At 49.4% G+C, this 18,661-nt stretch overlaps 2 protein-coding genes across 2 annotated transcripts; both read left to right on the plus strand.

The window, feature by feature from the left end:
* Window positions 1-5,128: 5,128 nt before the first annotated feature.
* On the plus strand, window positions 5,129-10,354 carry LDAF1 (lipid droplet assembly factor 1). Its single transcript, XM_056866448.1, has 4 exons — window positions 5,129-5,216; window positions 7,577-7,745; window positions 8,589-8,727; window positions 10,261-10,354. Exons 1-4 carry the CDS (start codon window positions 5,145-5,147, stop codon window positions 10,352-10,354), a joined length of 474 nt encoding a protein of 157 aa, XP_056722426.1. The 5' UTR covers window positions 5,129-5,144.
* Window positions 10,355-15,051: 4,697 nt separating this feature from the next.
* Window positions 15,052-18,194, plus strand: LOC130492618 (melanin-concentrating hormone receptor 1-like). The gene is made up of 2 exons (XM_056866377.1): window positions 15,052-15,136; window positions 17,197-18,194. The coding sequence occupies exons 1-2, from the start codon at window positions 15,052-15,054 to the stop codon at window positions 18,192-18,194; spliced, it is 1,083 nt and encodes a 360-aa protein (XP_056722355.1).
* The last annotated feature ends 467 nt before the right edge of the window (window positions 18,195-18,661 follow it).

Consider the following 18,661-nt stretch of genomic DNA (forward strand, 5'->3'; position numbering starts at 1 on the left):
AAAACCTTTTAACGCGATGTTTTTTTTATATATATATATCTATAACATTTCCAAACTCTTAATACATCGCTGGGATCGACCTAGTGCGGCCACAGCCCTTCATTCGTTTCCCAGCAGGCCCGCCTCTGTCTGGCCTGGGCGGCGTCGGCCTCAGCTGCAGCCCGCAGGCCCCGGGCGGGGGAAGGCAGGCAAGGAGGGCGGGCGAGGCGAGGCGAGGCGGCCGACGAGGAGGGGCAGGCCCGGCCGGTGACGCTCGCCGCGGCCCGGCTCGTGAGGCGGCCTTCGGGGGCGGCGCGCCGGGCCTGAGGCCGGGGAGCCGCGGCGGCGGCGGCGCTGAGGTAGGCCGGGCGGGCGCGGAGGGGACGCAGGGGGCCTCCCCGCGGCCGGGAGGCGCCGCCTTCTCGCCCCCTTGAGGGCCGGGCTGCCGTTGGGGCCTGGGCCCAGAGTTGCGCGCGCACCCCCCCCTACAAACGGCCCCGGGGCGCTTTCGCATTAGTGATATTGGGTTTTTTTATTATTCTTATTACCACTATTGTTTTTAGGATTGGATATTGTATCCATGTGGATGTGTTAAATGAAAAAAATAATAATTATTTTTTTTTTAAGTACCACCTGGGGAAGGGAGGGGGGCTGTGGCTGGGGTTGCCAACCTCCAGGGACGGGGAGGACCAAGCCGACACCGCTGGGCCAGTACAACCAATGTTAGGGGATTAGGTGCCAGAGCGGCACAATGTCAATCCAAGGTGCAGAAATCGCCTATTCAAAAGCTACCATATGGGATACCCTGCCAGGAAATATTTTTGTGAGTCTTTGTACAATCAGTACAAAAAATCCTATACAAATAAATTAAATTAGTGATATTACTTGTTTTTTTATTATTATTATTACTACTATTATTACTATTATTACTACTATTGTTTTTAGTATTGGACATTGTATCCATTTGGATATGTTAAATGAAAAAAATAACTATTTTTTTTAATAAAAAGTACCACCTGGGGAAGGGAGGGGGGCTGTGGCTGGGGTTGCCAACCTCCAGGGACGGGGAGGACCAAGCAGACCCCGCTGGGCCAGTACAACCAATGTTAGGGGATTAGGTGCCAGAGCGGCACAATGTCAATCCAAGGTGCAGAAATCGCCTATTCAAAAGCTACCATATGGGATACCCTGCCAGGAAATATTTTTGTGAGTCTTTGTACAATCAGTACAAAAAATCCTATACAAATAAATTAAATTAGTGATATTACTTGTTTTTTTATTATTATTTTTATTATTATTACTACTATTATTACTATTATTACTACTATTGTTTTTAGTATTGGATATTGTATCCATGTGGATATGTTAAATGAAAAAAATAACTATTATTTTTTTTAAAAAAGTACCACCTGGGGAAGGGAGGGGGGCTGTGGCTGGGGTTGCCAACCTCCAGGGACGGGGAGGACCAAGCAGACACCGCTGGGCCAGTACAACCAATGTTAGGGGATTAGGTGCCAGAGCGGCACAATGTCAATCCAAGGTGCAGAAATCGCCTATTCAAAAGCTACCATATGGGATACCCTGCCAGGAAATATTTTTGTGAGTCTTTAAGGTGCTACTGGACTCTTGCCCTTTTCTACTACTGCAGACAGATCTGAAGAAGTGATCTGAAGAAGTGAGCTGTGGCTCACGAAAGCTCATACCCTGCCAGGAAATATTTTTGTTAGTCTTTAAGGTGCTACTGGACTCTGGCTCTTTTCTACTACTGCAGACAGACTAACACGGCTACCCGCTAAGAAGTACCTGGGGAGGGTTTGATTTCTGCCACCACGGCTGCTCGATTGGTATATGCGGCTCAATGGAAGACCGTTGAGATGCCAGACAAAAAAAGACTGGATTAAAAAGATGCTGGACTTGACCGAGATGGCAAAGCTGACAGCTCTGATAAACCAGAACGATAATGTACAATTTTAGGGGGGAATGGGAGGCTTGGAGAACTTACTGTGAAAATCAATTTTCAATGGGACCATTTAAAGGATACTCTTTGATTTAATCCCTTATCTATACTTGGTATTAATTTTATATTAGGTACTGATTTAATAATGTTGGATAGGATAAGAACAGAGCAAGAGTCCAGTAGCACCTTAAAGACTAACAAAAATATTTTCTGGCAGGGTATGAGCTTTCGTGAGCCACAGCTCACTTCTTCAGCTCACTTCTTCAGCTCACATCAAAAATCCTATACAAATACATACTCACGAAGAAGCGTTTTGTATTTTGAGATGTATTTGTCTAGGATTTTTTGTACTGATTGTTTATCGCTTTGTGACATGTTGAGATATATGGTAGCTTTTGAATAGACTATTTCTGCACCCTGAATTTACATTGTACCAACCTCCAGGTACTAGCAGGAGATCTCCTGCTCTTCCAACTGATCTCCAGCCGGTAGAGATCAGTTCCCTGGAGGAAAACGGCCACTTTGGCCATTGGACTCTATGGCATTGAGGTCCCTCCCCAAACCCCGCCCTCCTCAGGCTCAGCCCCTAAAACCTCCCACCGGTTTGCCAAGAGGGACCTGGCAACCCTACAGGTAGGTGATGTGAAAGACCTCTGCCTGAGCCCCTGGAGAGCTGCTGCCAGCCTGAGTAGACAATACTGACCATGATGGACCCAGGGTCTGATTCAGTATAAGGCAGCTTCATGTGTTCATGGCTTTACTTATGTTGTGGGGAGGGGCTGTGGCTCAGTGGTAGATCCTCTGGCATTCAGAAGGGTCCCAGGTTCAATCCCTGGCATCTCCAGTTAAAGGGACTGGGCAAGTAGGTAATGTGAAAGACCCCTGCCTGAGACCCTGGAGAACTGCTGCCGGCCTGAGTAGACAATACTGACTTCAATGGAACAAGGGTTTGATTCAGTAGAAGGCAGCTTCATGTGTTCATGTGACATTGGTGCGAAGGGGGGCTGGCTTGCAGAACCGCGACCCAGCCTGGGGCGCTTTCACACATGCCAAATCATGCACTTTCGATCCACGCTCAATGCACTTTGCAGCTGGATTTCACTGAGTGGCCTCAAAGTGCTCAAAGCTGGCTGAGATGACCAAATTGGTAATTATTGGGATTTTGTTGACAAGGTATATAAGGGCGTTAGTGGCAATGCATCAAAAGCTGGGCGTGTATGGGTATCTCTGTATCTGATAGTCAAGTGACAGATGCCAAGGTAAATGATGAAAGGCACCTTAAGCAAGCAATCTACAAAGTAGGGATCTCTGTCGACCTGTGGGACTCCCTGGGTGTACAGACATAACAAGCAGGGGACTCGCAAGGACTCGCAGGTAGGGGAATCTCATTCGCCTGTCCTCCACCTTTCCTCGAAAGCTTCCATGCCTTCTCCCCTTTCCCTGCTTCCTTCTCACCTGCCAGCCAATCTATCTTTATCTGCCCCCCCCCAGTCTTCAGCTTTCTCTCCTTCCTTCCCCCTCTCCCCAGGAAAAGTCTAACCCAGTCGCACAGGGCCAGCCACCCAGCGGGGCCGGGTTGTGTGGTGCCATCCAGTTGGACCCAGTTGCTTGATGGGGAACCCGCAAGGACTTGTGGAGGGGTGGGGGCACTCAGCGCTCAACTGCAAAAGGACGGGAAAGAGCTAATAGGAGAGAGATTTAGCTAGTGTGTGCTTTCCTTCTAGCAACCCTGACAACATAAATGTGGTTTTTTTTACTCCCTCTGATTGTCGGAAAGTTGTGAAATCTTTTATTCGTGTTTCATAATCACCTGTTCCAGATGGGAACGCTTTTAGAAAGGAGAGCAGGTTGGCTGAATTCAGACTGGTTTTTTATGTTTAAACACAGAAAGAATGTTTCCAAGTGCCTCGGGTATAATCCACTAGAAAACTTTTTTTCTCCCCCATTGGCCTTGCGCGGATGAGTCAGAGTGACCAATTGACACAGCTCGCAACCGTCCCAGTGGGATTCGGACAACAGCACATACCCCGACGATTGTCTTCCTCGGCCAAGTCGTAAGCGAAACGAACTGGCAGAAGACGGGGACATTGGTGTATGTTGCCGAGAAACGCTTCCTGTTCAGAATCGCTGCACATTTGTGTGAGGTTTCTGTACAGCAACGGGGTTTTGCAAGTGCCTTCCCTTTTTCTTTTCATTGGAAAACAATTCTCTTTAGAACTAGTAGGGTGAAGATAGCTTAAGGTGAATGTACCTCTTAGGATTGTTGTAAAGGTAAATTGGAGGAGAGCTGTATGTGAGATCCTCCTTGCTTGTGGGCTTCCTAGAGGCACCTGGTTGGCCACTGTGTGAACAGACTGCTGGACTTGATGGGCCTTGGTCTGATCCAGCAGGGCTGTTCTTATCTTCCTTTCTTTCTTCCTTCCCTCCATCCTTCCTTCTCTCCAGTCTCAGAGGAGCATGTCTATTATATCAGGTGCTGTGGAAGACAGGCAGGAGAATGCTGCTGCAGTCGTCTTGTGGGCTTCCTAGAGGCACCTGGTTGGCCACTGGGTGAACGGACTGCTGGACTTGATGGGCCTTGGTCTGGTCCCACAGGGCTTTTCTTATGTTCTTATGGAGCAAGAGCAGGATCAAACTGTAACAGATGGGTAATGATAGCAGCGTGTCGCTGGCCACTTGACCAAGCAGGGAACCTGAGTGGCTGGAATCGGAGGAGATGGAGAATGAACAGGGCGGTGTGAGAACCGGAGACCAATTTAAGATTTCTCAGGGTGGATCCTCCACATTGGCTTGGGCTGCATTGCAGACATCAGGATAAGCTGTGGCTTGTACACCACAGCTTGATGAAACCCCAGTTAGTTGTGATGTCTGGAAGCATAAGGCCCAACAAACTGAAGTTCTTCATCATGTCCGAATGCAACATCTGTGTCTGGGTTTCAGTATTCATTATGCTCTTCAATGCGCTTAGACATAGGGGTGAAAAGAAATTCCTGTCTACCTAGTTCCCAAGGTTAAGTACACATTCAGTATTTATATTATTAAGGTCTCTACAGCTTATTCAGCCTCCTGTCCTGTAAGTAATGTTTTTTGCATTTTTTAACTTCAATATTATTAAGGCCAATTTTCTCTCTCTTGTGCTTTTTTTCTCAAGGTTGGGTGGTTGAAAATACACTAATTTGTCCAGAAGCTTTTGACCGAAAGTTCCATCATGGCGAAAGAAATGAAGGATCTTCAGAAACGGTGGCACTCCATGTTGGAAACCGTCAACAGCAATTCACATGTGAGTTTTGAATTTCACCCCACCATTCCTAAGTATGTTTTTTTCCTTGGGCTGGCGAGAACAAAACATGTGATGCTACGTCCGCATTGTGGGGCAGCCTGTCTGCTTGTAGAACTGTCCCCAGGCTGTGTTTGTGTGACTGGCCTGGGGCCACCCATTGCGATTGACGGCAGACTGGGGATTCGACCGTGGGTTTGCCCGCTCCTGGGCTCTAAACACCACACCAGCGAGGTGTAATGAGAGCCAGCATGGTGTCGTGGTTAAGAGCAGTGGTTAGGAGCAGTGGACTCTAATCTGGAGAACCAGGTTTGATTCCCCACTCCTCCACATGAATGGTGGAGGCTAATCTGGTGAATTGGATTTGTTTCCCCGCTCCTCCACACAAAGCCAGCTGGGTGACCTTGGGCTAGTCACAGCTTTCTCAGCTCCAACTATCTCACAGAGTGTCTGTTGAGGAGAGGGGAAGGGAAGGTGATCGTAAGCCGGTTTGATTCTCCCTTAAGTGGTAGAGAAAGTCGGCTTGTAAAAACCTACTCTTCTTCTAATGGTTAACAGCTGTGGCCTCTAATCTGGAGAACCGGGTTGGTTTCCCTACTCCCGCACTCAAAACCTTCTGGGTGACCTTGGGCTAGTCACAGTTCTTTTTGAACTCTCTCAGCCCCACCTGCCTCACAAGGTGTCTGTTGTGGGGAGAGGAAGGGAAGGCAATTTGAGTCTCCTTAAAAAGGTAGAGAAAATCGGGGTATCAAAACCAACTCTGCTTCCTGGTGATCCTCAGCCAGTTATCTGTTGGTCTGGCTGAGTTCATTACCTTGGCGGTCGTCATCCTCACAACGTCTTTGTAAGGCGGGTCAAAGTCGTTGTGCAGAAGCCAACAAAAAAGGCCACCTCCCGGCTTTCAGAGAGAGAGAACGTGCATTCCACCCCCCTTGCGATTTGTCAGTGCCGCCTGGCCTAGTCCTTCTTCTGAAAGACACTGAGAACATGGTGACCGTCACCGTAAGATTAGAGCCGCAAATAAATATAATTGGATCAAAAGCCTCACTGATACCTGGTCAACTAATTCCAGATTTTTAATTCATTTCTCGCTTTGACCCTTGGCTGAATGTGCAGTCACTGGGATTGGCCAGCGTCGCCTCGAACAGGATAGCTGTATTGCATTATTAAAATGTTCCGCTGCAAACAACAATCCCTGACCCCTTCTTTGTCCCTGTTGTTACTCTTCAAGGGAAACCTGCTGATTAAGCCTCCTACTTGATTCTGCTCCCGTATTATGATGGTTCTACATTTGCTTTTAAAAACAGCTACCTTTAAAAAAAAATGCATGAAAGGGACATTATTTTGAGCCCTGTGCAGAATAGAACTTGTCAGGCTTTCCAATCTTTTTAATAAGAGCTGTACAGGAAGCACTTAGCCTAGGGATGGGCATATTTTTTCAGCCGGCAGGCCACTTCTGAAAACGGGTTAGGCTGGTATCCAGCGCAGATCCCTAAAAATGGGCTGAGACCCAAATGTGGCCCTCTCTTAGGCTCTCCTGCTCTTATTGAACCAGTTAATTAATAACCGTGGCCGTGGCTCAGTGGTAGAGCATCTGCTTGGCAAGTAGAAAGTCCCAGGTTCAATCCCTGGCATCTCCAGTTAAAGGACCAGGCGAGTAGGTGATGGGAAAGACCTCAGCCTGAGACCCTGGAGAGCCACTGCTGGTTGAGTAGACAAAACTAACTTTGATGCACCAAGGGTCTGATTCAGTAGAAGGCAGCGTCATGTGTTCATGGGGAGGGGCTGTGGCTCAGTGGTAGAGCATCTGCTTGGCATGCAGAAGGTTCCCAGGTTCAATCCCCAGCATCTCCACTTAAAGGGACCAGGCAAATAGGTGATGTGAAAGACCTCTGCCTGAGACCCTGGAGAGCCGCTGCTGGTCTGAGTAGACAATACTGACTTTGATGGACCAAAGGTCTGGTTCAGTAGAAGGCAGCTTCACGTGTTCAACCCTCAAGCTCTTTGACAATTTTCCAAGAGCATCAGTTCACTGCTGACATCCCCAGCAAATGGTTAAAGGGCTGGGGCCGAAAAGTGGGCTGTGCTGGTGTTTTGCAGAACTTTGGAGATCCAGTGTGTTCAGCAACTCGAGGGCCACGTGTTTGGTGGGCCATTGTTCGCCCACCTTCAGCCAAGACTGAGTGGACCACATACCTGAATGTCCATCTGCCGATGGCTTTCTTAGTATTAGGTGGCTTCCTTTCGAAAGAATCAGACTTCCCTGTGTAGGGCTGGTGGTATGTGTGTGTGCGTGTATTTTCTTGTGTGCCAATGATAATTAAAACCCGAATGCATTCTTCTTTGTAAATTCACCATTGCAGGTTGTTGCTTTTATGAACTCTCGGCTCGGCCAGTACTTGGACCGCCACCCCTTTGTCGCCCTGTCCCTGCTGGTCTTCATGGCTGTGTCCGCAGTGCCCGTCGCGTTCTTTCTGATCTTCGCCATTTTCACCAGTGTCATTGCCTGCATTGGCGTGATCATCCTCGAAGGTATTATCTTACAATTGGAGGAGGGGGACGAGCTGGAATTTCTTTCCCCGTTTAAGTTCTGCTTAAAACATTGTAGCCTAATACGTCTTCAAGTACTTGAAGGCCTGTCATATAGAGGAGGGTGCTGAGTTGTTTTCTGTTGCCCCAGAAGGTTGGACCAGAACCAACGGGTTGAAATTACATCAGAAGAGTTTCTATCTAGACATTAGGAAGAATTGTCTAACAGAGCGGTTTCTCAGTGGAACGGGCTTCCTCGGGAGGTGGTGAGCTCTCCTTCCTGGAGGTTTTTTAAACAGAGGCTAGATGGCCATCTGTCAGCAATGCTGATTCTGTGACCTTAGGCAGTTCATGAGAGGGAGGGCATCTTGGGCATCTTCTGGGCATGGAGTAGGAGTCACTGGGGTGGTATGTGGGGGGGGGAGGTAGTTGTGAAATTCCTGCATTGTGCAGGGGGTTGGACTAGATAACCCTGGTGGTCCCTTCCAACTCGATGATTCTATTATTTGACCACAATGGGTAGCCGTGTTAGTCTGTCAATAGCAGTAGAAAAGAGCCAGAGTCCAGGAGCACCTTAAAGACTTAACAAAATTTCTGGCGGGATTATGAGCTTTCGCGGACCACAGCTCACTTCTTCAGATAACGATTTGACCATCGCATTTTTTACGATTCCATTATTCCACTGAGTTTATTTATATAATCTCAGAGTCAGAAGGGACCTCCAGGGTCACCTGGTTCAAACCCCCAGCCCAACACATTGCTGATGGTCTCCCAGAAAGTAGAGTAAGTTTCAAAGTGGCGGCAGTAGTGGAAAGCGCACGCAACTGTCTCTTGCCCCTCGTCTAGGTTTCGTCGTGTCACTGGGAGGTGTCACCCTGCTGTGCGTGCTCGGCGGACTGGGAGTGGTGTCTCTGGCGGTTTCCGGGGTGCTGAGCGTGAGCTACGTGGCACTGACAACCATGCTCAAGTACTGGTCTGGTCCGAAGTAAGTATCGATGGGCACTGTCGCCGCCAACCGTGGTCCGTGTGTTCGGTGGCAGTTAGACATTTGCTTCATTTCTTCATCGTGTGATTCACGCAAGAGGAACACAAGTTCCTGGGACACACTTGTGAACACATGAAGCTGCCTTCTACTGAATCAGGCCCTCAGTCCATCAAAGTCAGTACTGTCTGCTCAGACCGGCAGCGGCTCTCCAGGGTCTCAGGCAGAGGTCTTTCCCATCACCTACTTGCCTAGTCCCTTTCAACTGGAGATGCCAGGGATTGAACCTGGGACCTTCTGCATGCCAAGCAGATGCTCTACCCATATGGGGTTGTGTAAATGAATGTGGGAGTCGTGAAAAATTTGGCAACAGTAAAAGGTTTCTTTATGATTTATCAGTAAATGTTTAAGTTGTGTACCTATTCTATATACCTATATACCTGGGGCATATACCCATGGTCGCGTAAAAATTTCTCAGGCGAAAAGGGTCGCGAGTGGAATTTTTTTTTTAAAGAAGCCCTGGTATTGATGACAGCTTGCCAAGAGCCTAACACTTGGCAATTGAGCCCAAAGCTGGTGTCATTCTTTGCAGGAGCCCCTGAATAATTATTATTGTAATGATTATTGATGATGATGATTGTAATGGAACTGCAGTCTGACATGTTAACACTATCTGGCTAAGGGGGTTGCCATGTAAAAGGGTTGCTGTACAGTGCCACCTGTAGCCTGTTTAATGTTACTGCGCCATTTCCTTTTGTGAAGGGGAAAAATAAAAGGGGGGGGGGAAATAGAGAAAAAATAGAAATGGGGGGGAAATAAATAGCTTTAATTCTGTAGCAAAAATTACAACTGTGAACCACCAGGTTTGGATCCTCTGTGTCGCTAGAATGCTAGGGACCCCTTCTAGGCCTTTGGCTCGGCCAGAGACCCTGTGGCTCAGTGGTAGAGCATCTGCTTGGCATGCAGAAGGGTCCCAGGCTCAATCCTTGGCATCTCCAGTTTGAAGGGACTAGGCCGGTAGGTGATGGGAAAGACCCCTGCCTGAGACCCTGGAGAGCCGCTGCCGGTCCGAGTAGACAATACTGACTTGGATGGACCAAGGGTCTGATTCAGGACAAGGCAGCTTCACGTGATTGTATTAGATTAACAGAGGCCCATATAGAACTCAGTGTTCCCTTGTGAAATGGTTTCTCTTGGATGTTTTGCTTCCGCTCTGTGCGGGCGCGCATACCATTTCCCCGTGTCTGCCGTTGCAAAAATGGCTCTCGTAATGAGCGTTCCGACGCCTTTGAAATGGAAAGACATTTCTAGCGGCCTATCCACTCCTCTCTCAGAGCCCAAATAAACGGCAAGGTCTTAATTTTTAAAAGCTTTCGAGAAGAGTGGGGGGGCGCAAAAGCACCAAGAGAGACGGTATAATGCGTAATGTTCTGGGGATCCTAAGAATACAGCACACGAACCTATTAAGCTTGGGTTCCTGCGAGCCATACAAGCCGGATTCCTAAATCTGACGCTTTTCTCTTCTCTGTTTTGTAGCTGCCAATCAAAGAAAGAAGCCGCTAATGGATTCAGCTTGCTCCAGAACAGCTCCTCTGCCTCAGTCGAGCCTGACGCTAATAAGACTGAATAAATTGAACCAGTTCTCAGAACCTTCCATCCAGCAGCACTTAACAGCATACCGTTTTGAAGGAACCGTTGCATTCTCGAGATGTTTACCTGTCAGAATTTCCGAGGTTCCATCTGTCGTTTACAGATGCGAGGGGGGGGGGGGGAACCCATCATTAAAATTGTCATCTTGTTAAGGCTGCCCAAACGTGGTGCATCATCCAGTAACTGCGGACAGGACCCTATTCCATTTCCCCCCAGGTTTATCTCTCGTGTAGGTCAGCGGCTCTCACGTGTCAAGACAGGGACGCATGTTGGTTTGGTGACAGAAACTCCGTGGTGAAAGGTCTTTTGCTAACAAGGTGTTAACGCTCAGTAGCGCTAGGGGGTAACGCTTCTTCCGTTTCGTTTCGAATGTGGGAAACCGCTTTCAAGCCTTAAACTTCTTTAGACACCTTTTGATGGAAAGAAACCTGGGCCGCGTTTAATAGATAGCTGGAAATGGAGCTAAAAGAGGGTTCTTCTTATTTGTGTGTGTGTGCGTTCGTATGCGTTTAATGGCTCTTGTGAACATTCTGTGTTTTAAATTATTTGGCAATGATATACTTCCTTTTTCTCTTTCTCACAAAGGCTGACAGGGAGGGACGGCGTTGCACAATGCCAGGCAGTCAAGTCTTGTGCCTTATGTTACAGTTTGCGTTCTAAGATATGGGTCAGGTGTTTTCGCATTTTTTTAAAAAAACATACTGTTTTTCTTTGTTGCAAAAACTGGCAATGCTGTTCGCAGATATGCTTTAGTCATTAAAACTGCCACTTGTCCAATCGAGTTGTTTCTTTTGTCTTTCTTGGGTCCGGCTCGTGCCACCGCTGCGTGGTTCAGGCGGAATGCCAGTGAGCCACACAGAGGCCTGGAGCCACGTGTTAATATCCTTGAAGATATTAGGGGGTAGCCGTGCTGATCAGCAGAAGAGCCAGATTCGAGTCCAGTAGCACCTTAGAGACGAACAAGCGTTTTGGGGGTATAAGCTTTCAGGAATCAAAGCTCCCTGCCAGCATGGTGTAGCGGTTAAGAGCAGTGGTTTGGAGCGGTGGGCTCTGATCTGGAGAACTGGGTTTGATTCCCCACTCCTCCATGTGACCGGCGGAGGCTAATCTGGTGAACCGGACTGATTTCCCCACTCCTACACATGAAGCCAGCTGGGTGACCTTGGACTAGTCACACTCTATCAGCCCCACCTACCTCACAGGGTGTCTGTTGCGGGGAGGGGAAGGGAAGGTGACTGTAAGCTGGTTTGAGTCTCCCTTAATTGGCAGAGAAAGTCGGCATATAAAAATCAACTCTTCTTCGTCATACAGGGCCTGTAAGACGGAGCTATTCCACTGGGCTTATGGTTAAGGACCAGCCACGGTTCTCCCTATAAATACTGGCCTCCCTAATCCTTTTCTCCTCCCTGCCCTTTCTACAACGACCTAAGATCGCAGTACATTCTCCCCATATTGTCATCCTTTCCTGGGAGATCGGAAGAAGCTAAAGTTTCCCTTCTCTTAGCAGGCTCCTCTCAGGAGATAACCACTCCAAATTTTGCCTCCGGTCTAGCGGGATTAGTAAACGGCTGACGGGAAAACCTTTCCCCATAGAAGATCTTTCCTTCTCTTCTTCAAACAATCCCTTCCAGAATCATCAACTTTTATTATTTTATTTTATTATTTTAAACCCAACTTTGATTTTTATACAGAGCTGACATTGTATCGAAATAAAACTTGATTGATTGAACTGCCTTATTCTGAGTCAACTACTGGTGTATTAAGGTCAGTCTTGCCAGATCACCGACAGTGACTTTCAAAGGTCTCGGCAGGGTTTCCAAGGCAAGAGACGTTCGGAGGGGGTTTGCCATTGCCTGACTCTGCGTGGGCTGAGAGAACCGTGACTGGCCCAAGGTCAGCCAGCAGCCAGCATGGTATAGTGGTTAAGAACGGTGGACTCTGATCTGGAGAACCAGGTTGATTCCCCACTCCTCCACATGAAGCCAGCGGTGTGACCCTGGGCTAGTCACACTCAGCCCCACCTACCTCACAGGGTGTCTGTTGTGGGGAGGGAAAGGGAAGGTGATTATAAGCCAGTTTGAGTCTCCCTTAAGTGGTAGAGAAAGTCGGCATATAAAAACCAACTCTTCTTCTTCATTGGAGGAGCAGGGAATCGAACCCGGTTCTCCAGATTAGAATCCGCCGCTCTTAACCGCCACACCACGCGGGCTCTTATCACCGACTACGCAATCCTTTTAAACTGGAGATGCCGGGGATTGAATCTAGAAGCTTCTGCATGCAAAGCAGATGTTCCACCGCAGAACCACAGCCCCCCTCCAAAAGAAACGCACACGAGGCAGCCTGACACCGAATCCAACCATCCGGCTCTGCAGAATATATCCCATCCCCTGCAATCTGATCCTTTGAACCAGAGACTAAAGGGATTCTGGCAATATAAAGCAGGGGCTCTGTAACCGAGCCCTGGCCCCCTCCCTGTATGCAACCCTACAGTGCAGTTCTATGCCTAAATCAGTTCAAAGCCCGCTGATGCTGTTGGGCTTAGACCAGAATAACTCTGCACAGGACTACATCGCTTGAGTCTTGCAAGCCAGACTCCCACCCCATTTGTCTTCTGTCAACCCTCCTCTTAAAACACAGAAATCAATGGTGTTAAGATTTTTGCCCAGGGGTTTTAATGATCCTTTTAACGATCTGCAACGTTTTTTATCCCACCTTCCCTCCTATTTGTGCAGCATCACAACATCCCTGAAAGGCATTTATTTGTTTAAAACATTTTTTAGCTGCCTTTCTAGCTGGCCAGACTCAAGGCGGCCTGTGTGCGTAGAGCACCGTCAAGTCGCAGCCGACTTATGCCAGCCCAGTAGGGTTTTCAAGGCAAGAGAAAAACAGAGGTGGTTTGCCATTGTTTCCTTCTCTCTCTTTCCCCCAGTTCTTAGGCCGAGGTCTTGTAGAATAAAACCATAAAACTTAAATAAGACCCATCTCTAAAAACACTTCCCTTCGACTTTTCTTTGCAGCCTCCAAAAAACGAGCAACAAAATAATAATAATAAGAGTTGGTTTTTATTCGTTGACTTTCTCTACCACTTAAGGAAGAATCAGACCAGCTTGCAATCACCTTCCCCTCCCCACAACAGACACCCTGTGAGGTAGGTGGGGCTGAGAGAGTGTGACTAGTCCAGGGTTACCCAGCTGGCTTCGTATGTAGGAGTGGGGAAACCAACCCAGTTCACCAGATTAGCGCCGGCCGCTCATGGAGGAGTGGGGAATCAAACTCAGTTCTCCAGATTAGAGTCCACCGCTCTTAACCACTACACCATGCTAGCTATCAGCTGAGGGTCAGAGTCCTCTAAGAGGAACTGAACCTTTGCTCCAAAGTTGCTGGAGAAAACGCAGATCATTTGTTAAAACACGGTATAATCCATTTTAGCCTAAGTAGGGACACAAAAGGACAATGCAAAAGGCTATGTACTGAGGAGTCCACTGACAGAAGTCTGAAAAAAGGCTCCTTAGCAGACGGCCCAGCAAAACCATTGAAAAAGGGCAACCCTGGTATATTTCTATACATCATTGAGTCTTTTCCCACCCAACCTTTGGGTACCCAGCTTTGGTTATACGTTGGGTCTTTCCTTCCCCTTTTTGTTTTGCTTTTTAAGAAGAGTTGGTTTTTATATGCCGACTTTCTCGACCACTTAAGGACAGAATCAAGCTGGCTTACAATCACTTCCCCTTCCCCTCTCCGCAACAGACACCCTGTGAGGTAGGTGGGGCTGAGAGAGCCGTGACTAGCCCAAGGTCACCCAGCTGGCTTCGAGTGTAGGAGTGGGGAAACAAATCCAGTTCACCAGATTAGCCTCCGCCGCTCATGTGGAGGAGCGGGGAATCAAACCTGGTTCTCCAGATCAGAGTCCACCGCTCTTAACCACCGCTCTTAACCAATACATCACGCTAGCTCGTTTAAGACAATCTTGGGCCAGTCACTTCCTGAGCCAAACCTCCCTCTAAGGGCTGTTGTGTAGATGAAAGGACGTGGGGGCAGTCCCATATGACGTCCAGAAATTCAAAAGAAAAGCCAGGTAACAAAAGTTTGAAGCCGCCTGAAGCCGGCACCCTCTTCTCAGTGGAGACAGTCTTGGAGCAGAGAGGGCTGGGGTGGATATGAGATGCTTGGCATGCAGAAGATCCCCGGTTCAATCCCCGGCATCTCCAGTTAAAGGGACTAGGAAGGTGGGTGGTGTGAAAGACCCCTACCTGAGACCCTGGAGAGCCGCTGCCTGTCCAAGTAGATAATGCTGACTTCAATGGACCAAGGGTCTGATTCAGTAGACGGCAGCTTCATGTGTTCGTGTGATCTGTCTCCCACCTCGCAGCAAAAGCTATTAGGCGCTCCCAAGCTGGAGAGACAACACTTTCCCTCCCAGGGTGCTGATGATAGCAGCCTCCTCGTCTCTGTGCCCTGGGGGTGGTGCAGAGAGCAGGCACGGCCAGAAGCTTTTCCAGATGCTTTCTAATAAGGCAGCGCGGCAGCTGCAGCAACAGCAACCACAGCTCTTGCTGGCAACACACAGAGGCAGCTGGGAGAATGGCAGCATCTTCAAAGGGTCTGCCGGGATGCCTTCCTTTTCCAGCATGAAACAGCGCCTGCCTGCCACGGACGGGACCGAGGGGGAGCCGAAGGATGGAATCCCAGACGAACCGCACCCTCGGCCTGGGCGGCTGCGCTCCAAACGCCTCTCAGATGGAGCAAAACTTTTCCCGCAACGGTGAGTGGGCTTGACAGGGAGGCAAAATCGGAAGCAGGGAGAAAATGGGCTGCTTAGCAGAGCAAATTTCTCAGGGATGGAGAGAATGGGTCAGCCCAAAACAGGCATGTTTGAGCGAGCCGGGGTCGTGCAGTGAGTGTTGCCTGAGGATTGCTGAGGTTCTGGGTTCAAGTCCCTCCTCAGCCACCACGACGATCCTATGCTAGTTGCTATCTGCCGGGCCGGCCGACCTCACAGGGTTGCTGTGAGGCTGCGATGGAGAAGGGTAGAAATACGTTGAGCTCTTTTTGGGGAGAGGACGTGGCTCAGTGGCACAGCCTCTGCTTGGCATGCAGAATGGTCCCAGGTTTAATCCCCGGCATCTCCAGTTAAAGGGACCAGGCAAGTAGGTGATGTGAAAGACCTCTACCTGAGACCCTGGAGAACCGCTGCCCATTGGAGTAGACAATATTGACTTGGATGGACCAAAGGTCTGGCTCAGTAGAAGGCAGCTTCATGTGTTTTGGGTAGGGGGGAGTGGAATTGAAGATGTGACAAAGGATTGCAACGGGTAGAGAGATTTGAGCTCCTTTCTGTGCCTTTGGTTATTCTAAGCGAAAAGCTCCCTTTTCTATATAGATCTCAGGATACCTTCCATTCCAGATGCTTTTCCGTTTCAGGTATAGCTCACAGCTATTGGAGAATTTGTGTACAGTAGCTTTGCTAAATTTTGTGTGCATTAGGAGCATAGCTTTCCCTCTCAAAATGAATCCGGGGCAACGGCCGCAAGGGTACCAAAATGTGAGGGTACATCCCAGAAAGAATGTTTGGGTGAATAAGGTGTGGGCACATTCCCACAACTATGATGTGTACACATGTGGGGAGGAATATGGGTGTGCAAGCCCTTGTGTACACACAACATATAGCCCTGCTAAATATATCTCTGTGGGTTTCCTGATGCACATCAGTGCATTTATACCATGTCTGAAACACATTCTTTAATATCACCTCTGTGCGGTTTTCTTAGCAAAGTCTCAAAGCACTGAGGATGCGCTGTGCATTCTTTCTCTCCCTTAAGCATCTGGCGCAGAGTCCTATAAGCATCCGTGTTCCTTATACTGGCCCCAGACCGAGAGTGCATGGATCCAGCCGGGCTTCTCTCAAGCGCCTTCATCAAGGAGCATGACTGCAAACAGATTCAGAGGCACACTGGTGCGTGGAAGAATCGCCCTCTGTCCAAAAGGAGAAGGTGTTAGTACTAACCTTTGCCTTGTAGGGAACGGGCTGCAAAAGCGTTTGCCAAGGATAATATAGCCTCAGAACTAAGCAGGTTGGCCAGAGCTGGGAAAGGTTGTATAAGATTTCCCAAGTGTCGTTGTTGCAGACTATAACTATTTTATGAACTGGATCCATGCGCTCTCGGTTTGGGGCCAGTATAAGTCACAGGGATGCTTATACACAGCTGTCTAAAAAGTGACTCTGTGTGAGATGCTTGGGGGGAAAGAACACACAGCTCATCCTCAGCAAGGCGATTAAGAAACTGAGCTGTGGCTCAGTGGTACAGCCTCTGCTTGGCATGCAGAAGGTCCCAGGTTCGATCCCTGGCATCTCCAGTTAAAGGGAATAGGCAAGGAGGTGATGTGAAAGACATCTGCCTGAGACCCTGGAGAGCGCTGCCAGTCTGAGTAGACAATACTGACTTCGATGGGCCAAGGGTCTGATTCAGTAGAAGGCAGCTTCATGTGTTCATGGGAATAATTTTGGGGCGGGGTTGTGGCTCAGTGGTAGAGCATCTGCTTGGCATGCAGAAGGTCCCAGGTTCGATCCCCGGCATCTCCAGTTAAAGGGACTAGGCAAGGTGATTGGAAAGACCCCTGCCCAAGACCTTGGAGAGCCACTGCCGATCTGAGTAGACAATACTCACTTTGATGGACCAAGGGTCTGATTCAGTAGAAGGCAGCTTCATGTGTTCATGCGTTCAAACTGAGCTGTGAGTCACGCTGAGGTTTGCCAGCTTTCCAGCCAAATCATTGCTGATGTCACAAGGGGCTAATTCTGAGTCTTTGGTCTCTCTTTGGCAGGCGAGCTAAACCCGGCGAGCTATTCCGCCTTCATCATGCCCACCCTCTTCGGCATCATCTGCCTGCTGGGCATCGTCGGCAACAGCCTGGTCATCTGCGCCGTCTTTAAGAAACCCAGCCCCGGCAGCAGCGTCCCCGACATCTTCATCATCAACCTTTCCATGGTGGACTTGCTGTTCCTCCTTGGCATGCCCTTCCTGATCCACCAGTTGCTCGGCAACGGGGCATGGCAGTTCGGGGAGACCATGTGCACCCTTATCACCGCCCTGGACGCCAACAGCCAGTTCACCAGCACCTACATCCTGACCGCCATGACCCTCGACCGTTACCTGGCCACCGTCTACCCGTTCACCTCCGCCCGCTTCCGGAAGCCCGCCACCGCCATCCTGACCATCTGCACGCTCTGGGCGCTCTCCTTCCTCAGCATCACGCCTGTGTGGATGTACGCCCAGCTAATCCCCTTGCCCGGCGGGCTCCTGGGCTGCGGGATCCAGCTGCCGGACCCCCAGCGGGACATCTACTGGTACACCCTCTACCAGTTCTTCCTGGCATTCGCCATCCCTTTCGCCGTCATCACCGTGGCCTACCGGAGGATCTTGCTCAGGATGGCCAGGTCATCCCAGGCGCTGACCGGGCAGAGATGCACAAGGGTCCGGACCAAGAAAGTGACCCGTGTGGCCATCACCATCTGCCTGCCGTTTTTCATCTGCTGGGCCCCCTTCCACGTCCTGCAGCTGGTGCAGCTGGCCGTCCACCGGCCCACCTTGCCGTTTTACTACGCCTACAACGTAGCCATCAGCATGGGCTACGCCAACAGCTGCCTGAACCCTTTCATCTACATCTTGCTGGGGCGGAACTTCCGCCGGAGGATCGTGGTCGCCGTCCAGCCCACGGCTTTAGAAGAGGACTCCTCTCACAACCGGCTCAAGAGCGCGCGGGGAGAAGGCAGCGACTTGGGGCAGCCGCTGCTGCACTTGGTCTCGGTCTCAGCCAGATAGAAGAAGAAAAAGAGTTAGGTTTTATATGCTGACTTTCTCTACCATTTAAGGAGAACCAAACAGGCTTACAATCGCCTTCCCTTCCCCACAACAGACACCTTGTGAGGTAGGTGGGGCTGAGAGAGCTCGAAGAGAACTATGACTGGCCCAAGGTCACCCAGCTGGCTTCGTGTGGAGGAGCGGGGCCGTGGCTCAGTGGTAGAGCATCTGCTTGGCATGCAGAAAGTCCCAGGTTCAATCCCCGGCATCTCCAGCTAAAGGGACCAGGCAAGTAGGTGATGTGAAAGACCTGTAGGCTGAGAACCTGGAGAGCTGCCTGTCTGAGTAGACAATGCTGACTTTGATAGACCAAGGGTCTGATTCGGTAGAAGGCAGCTTCGTGTGTCACGAAAGGTATGATACCAAAAGACCATTCAAAAATGGCGTTTTGCAAGATCACAAGCTGTTACTCCAATTTCACCCTCACC

Source organism: Euleptes europaea, chromosome 21 (assembly GCF_029931775.1).
Source record: "Euleptes europaea isolate rEulEur1 chromosome 21, rEulEur1.hap1, whole genome shotgun sequence".
NCBI lineage: Eukaryota > Metazoa > Chordata > Lepidosauria > Squamata > Sphaerodactylidae > Euleptes > Euleptes europaea.

Excerpts from the sequence above, each read along its gene's own strand:
- LDAF1 (XM_056866448.1), top strand. The coding sequence starts at position 5,145 with ATGGCGAAAGAAATGAAGGATCTTCAGAAACGGTGGCACTCCATGTTG. Across the intron at positions 5,217-7,576 it reads CCGTCAACAGCAATTCACAT|GTTGTTGCTTTTATGAACTC; the intron begins GTGAGTTTTGAA and ends TCACCATTGCAG. Across the intron at positions 7,746-8,588 it reads TGGCGTGATCATCCTCGAAG|GTTTCGTCGTGTCACTGGGA; the intron begins GTATTATCTTAC and ends CCCCTCGTCTAG.
- LOC130492618 (XM_056866377.1), top strand. The coding sequence starts at position 15,052 with ATGGAATCCCAGACGAACCGCACCCTCGGCCTGGGCGGCTGCGCTCCA. Across the intron at positions 15,137-17,196 it reads GCAAAACTTTTCCCGCAACG|GCGAGCTAAACCCGGCGAGC; the intron begins GTGAGTGGGCTT and ends TCTCTTTGGCAG.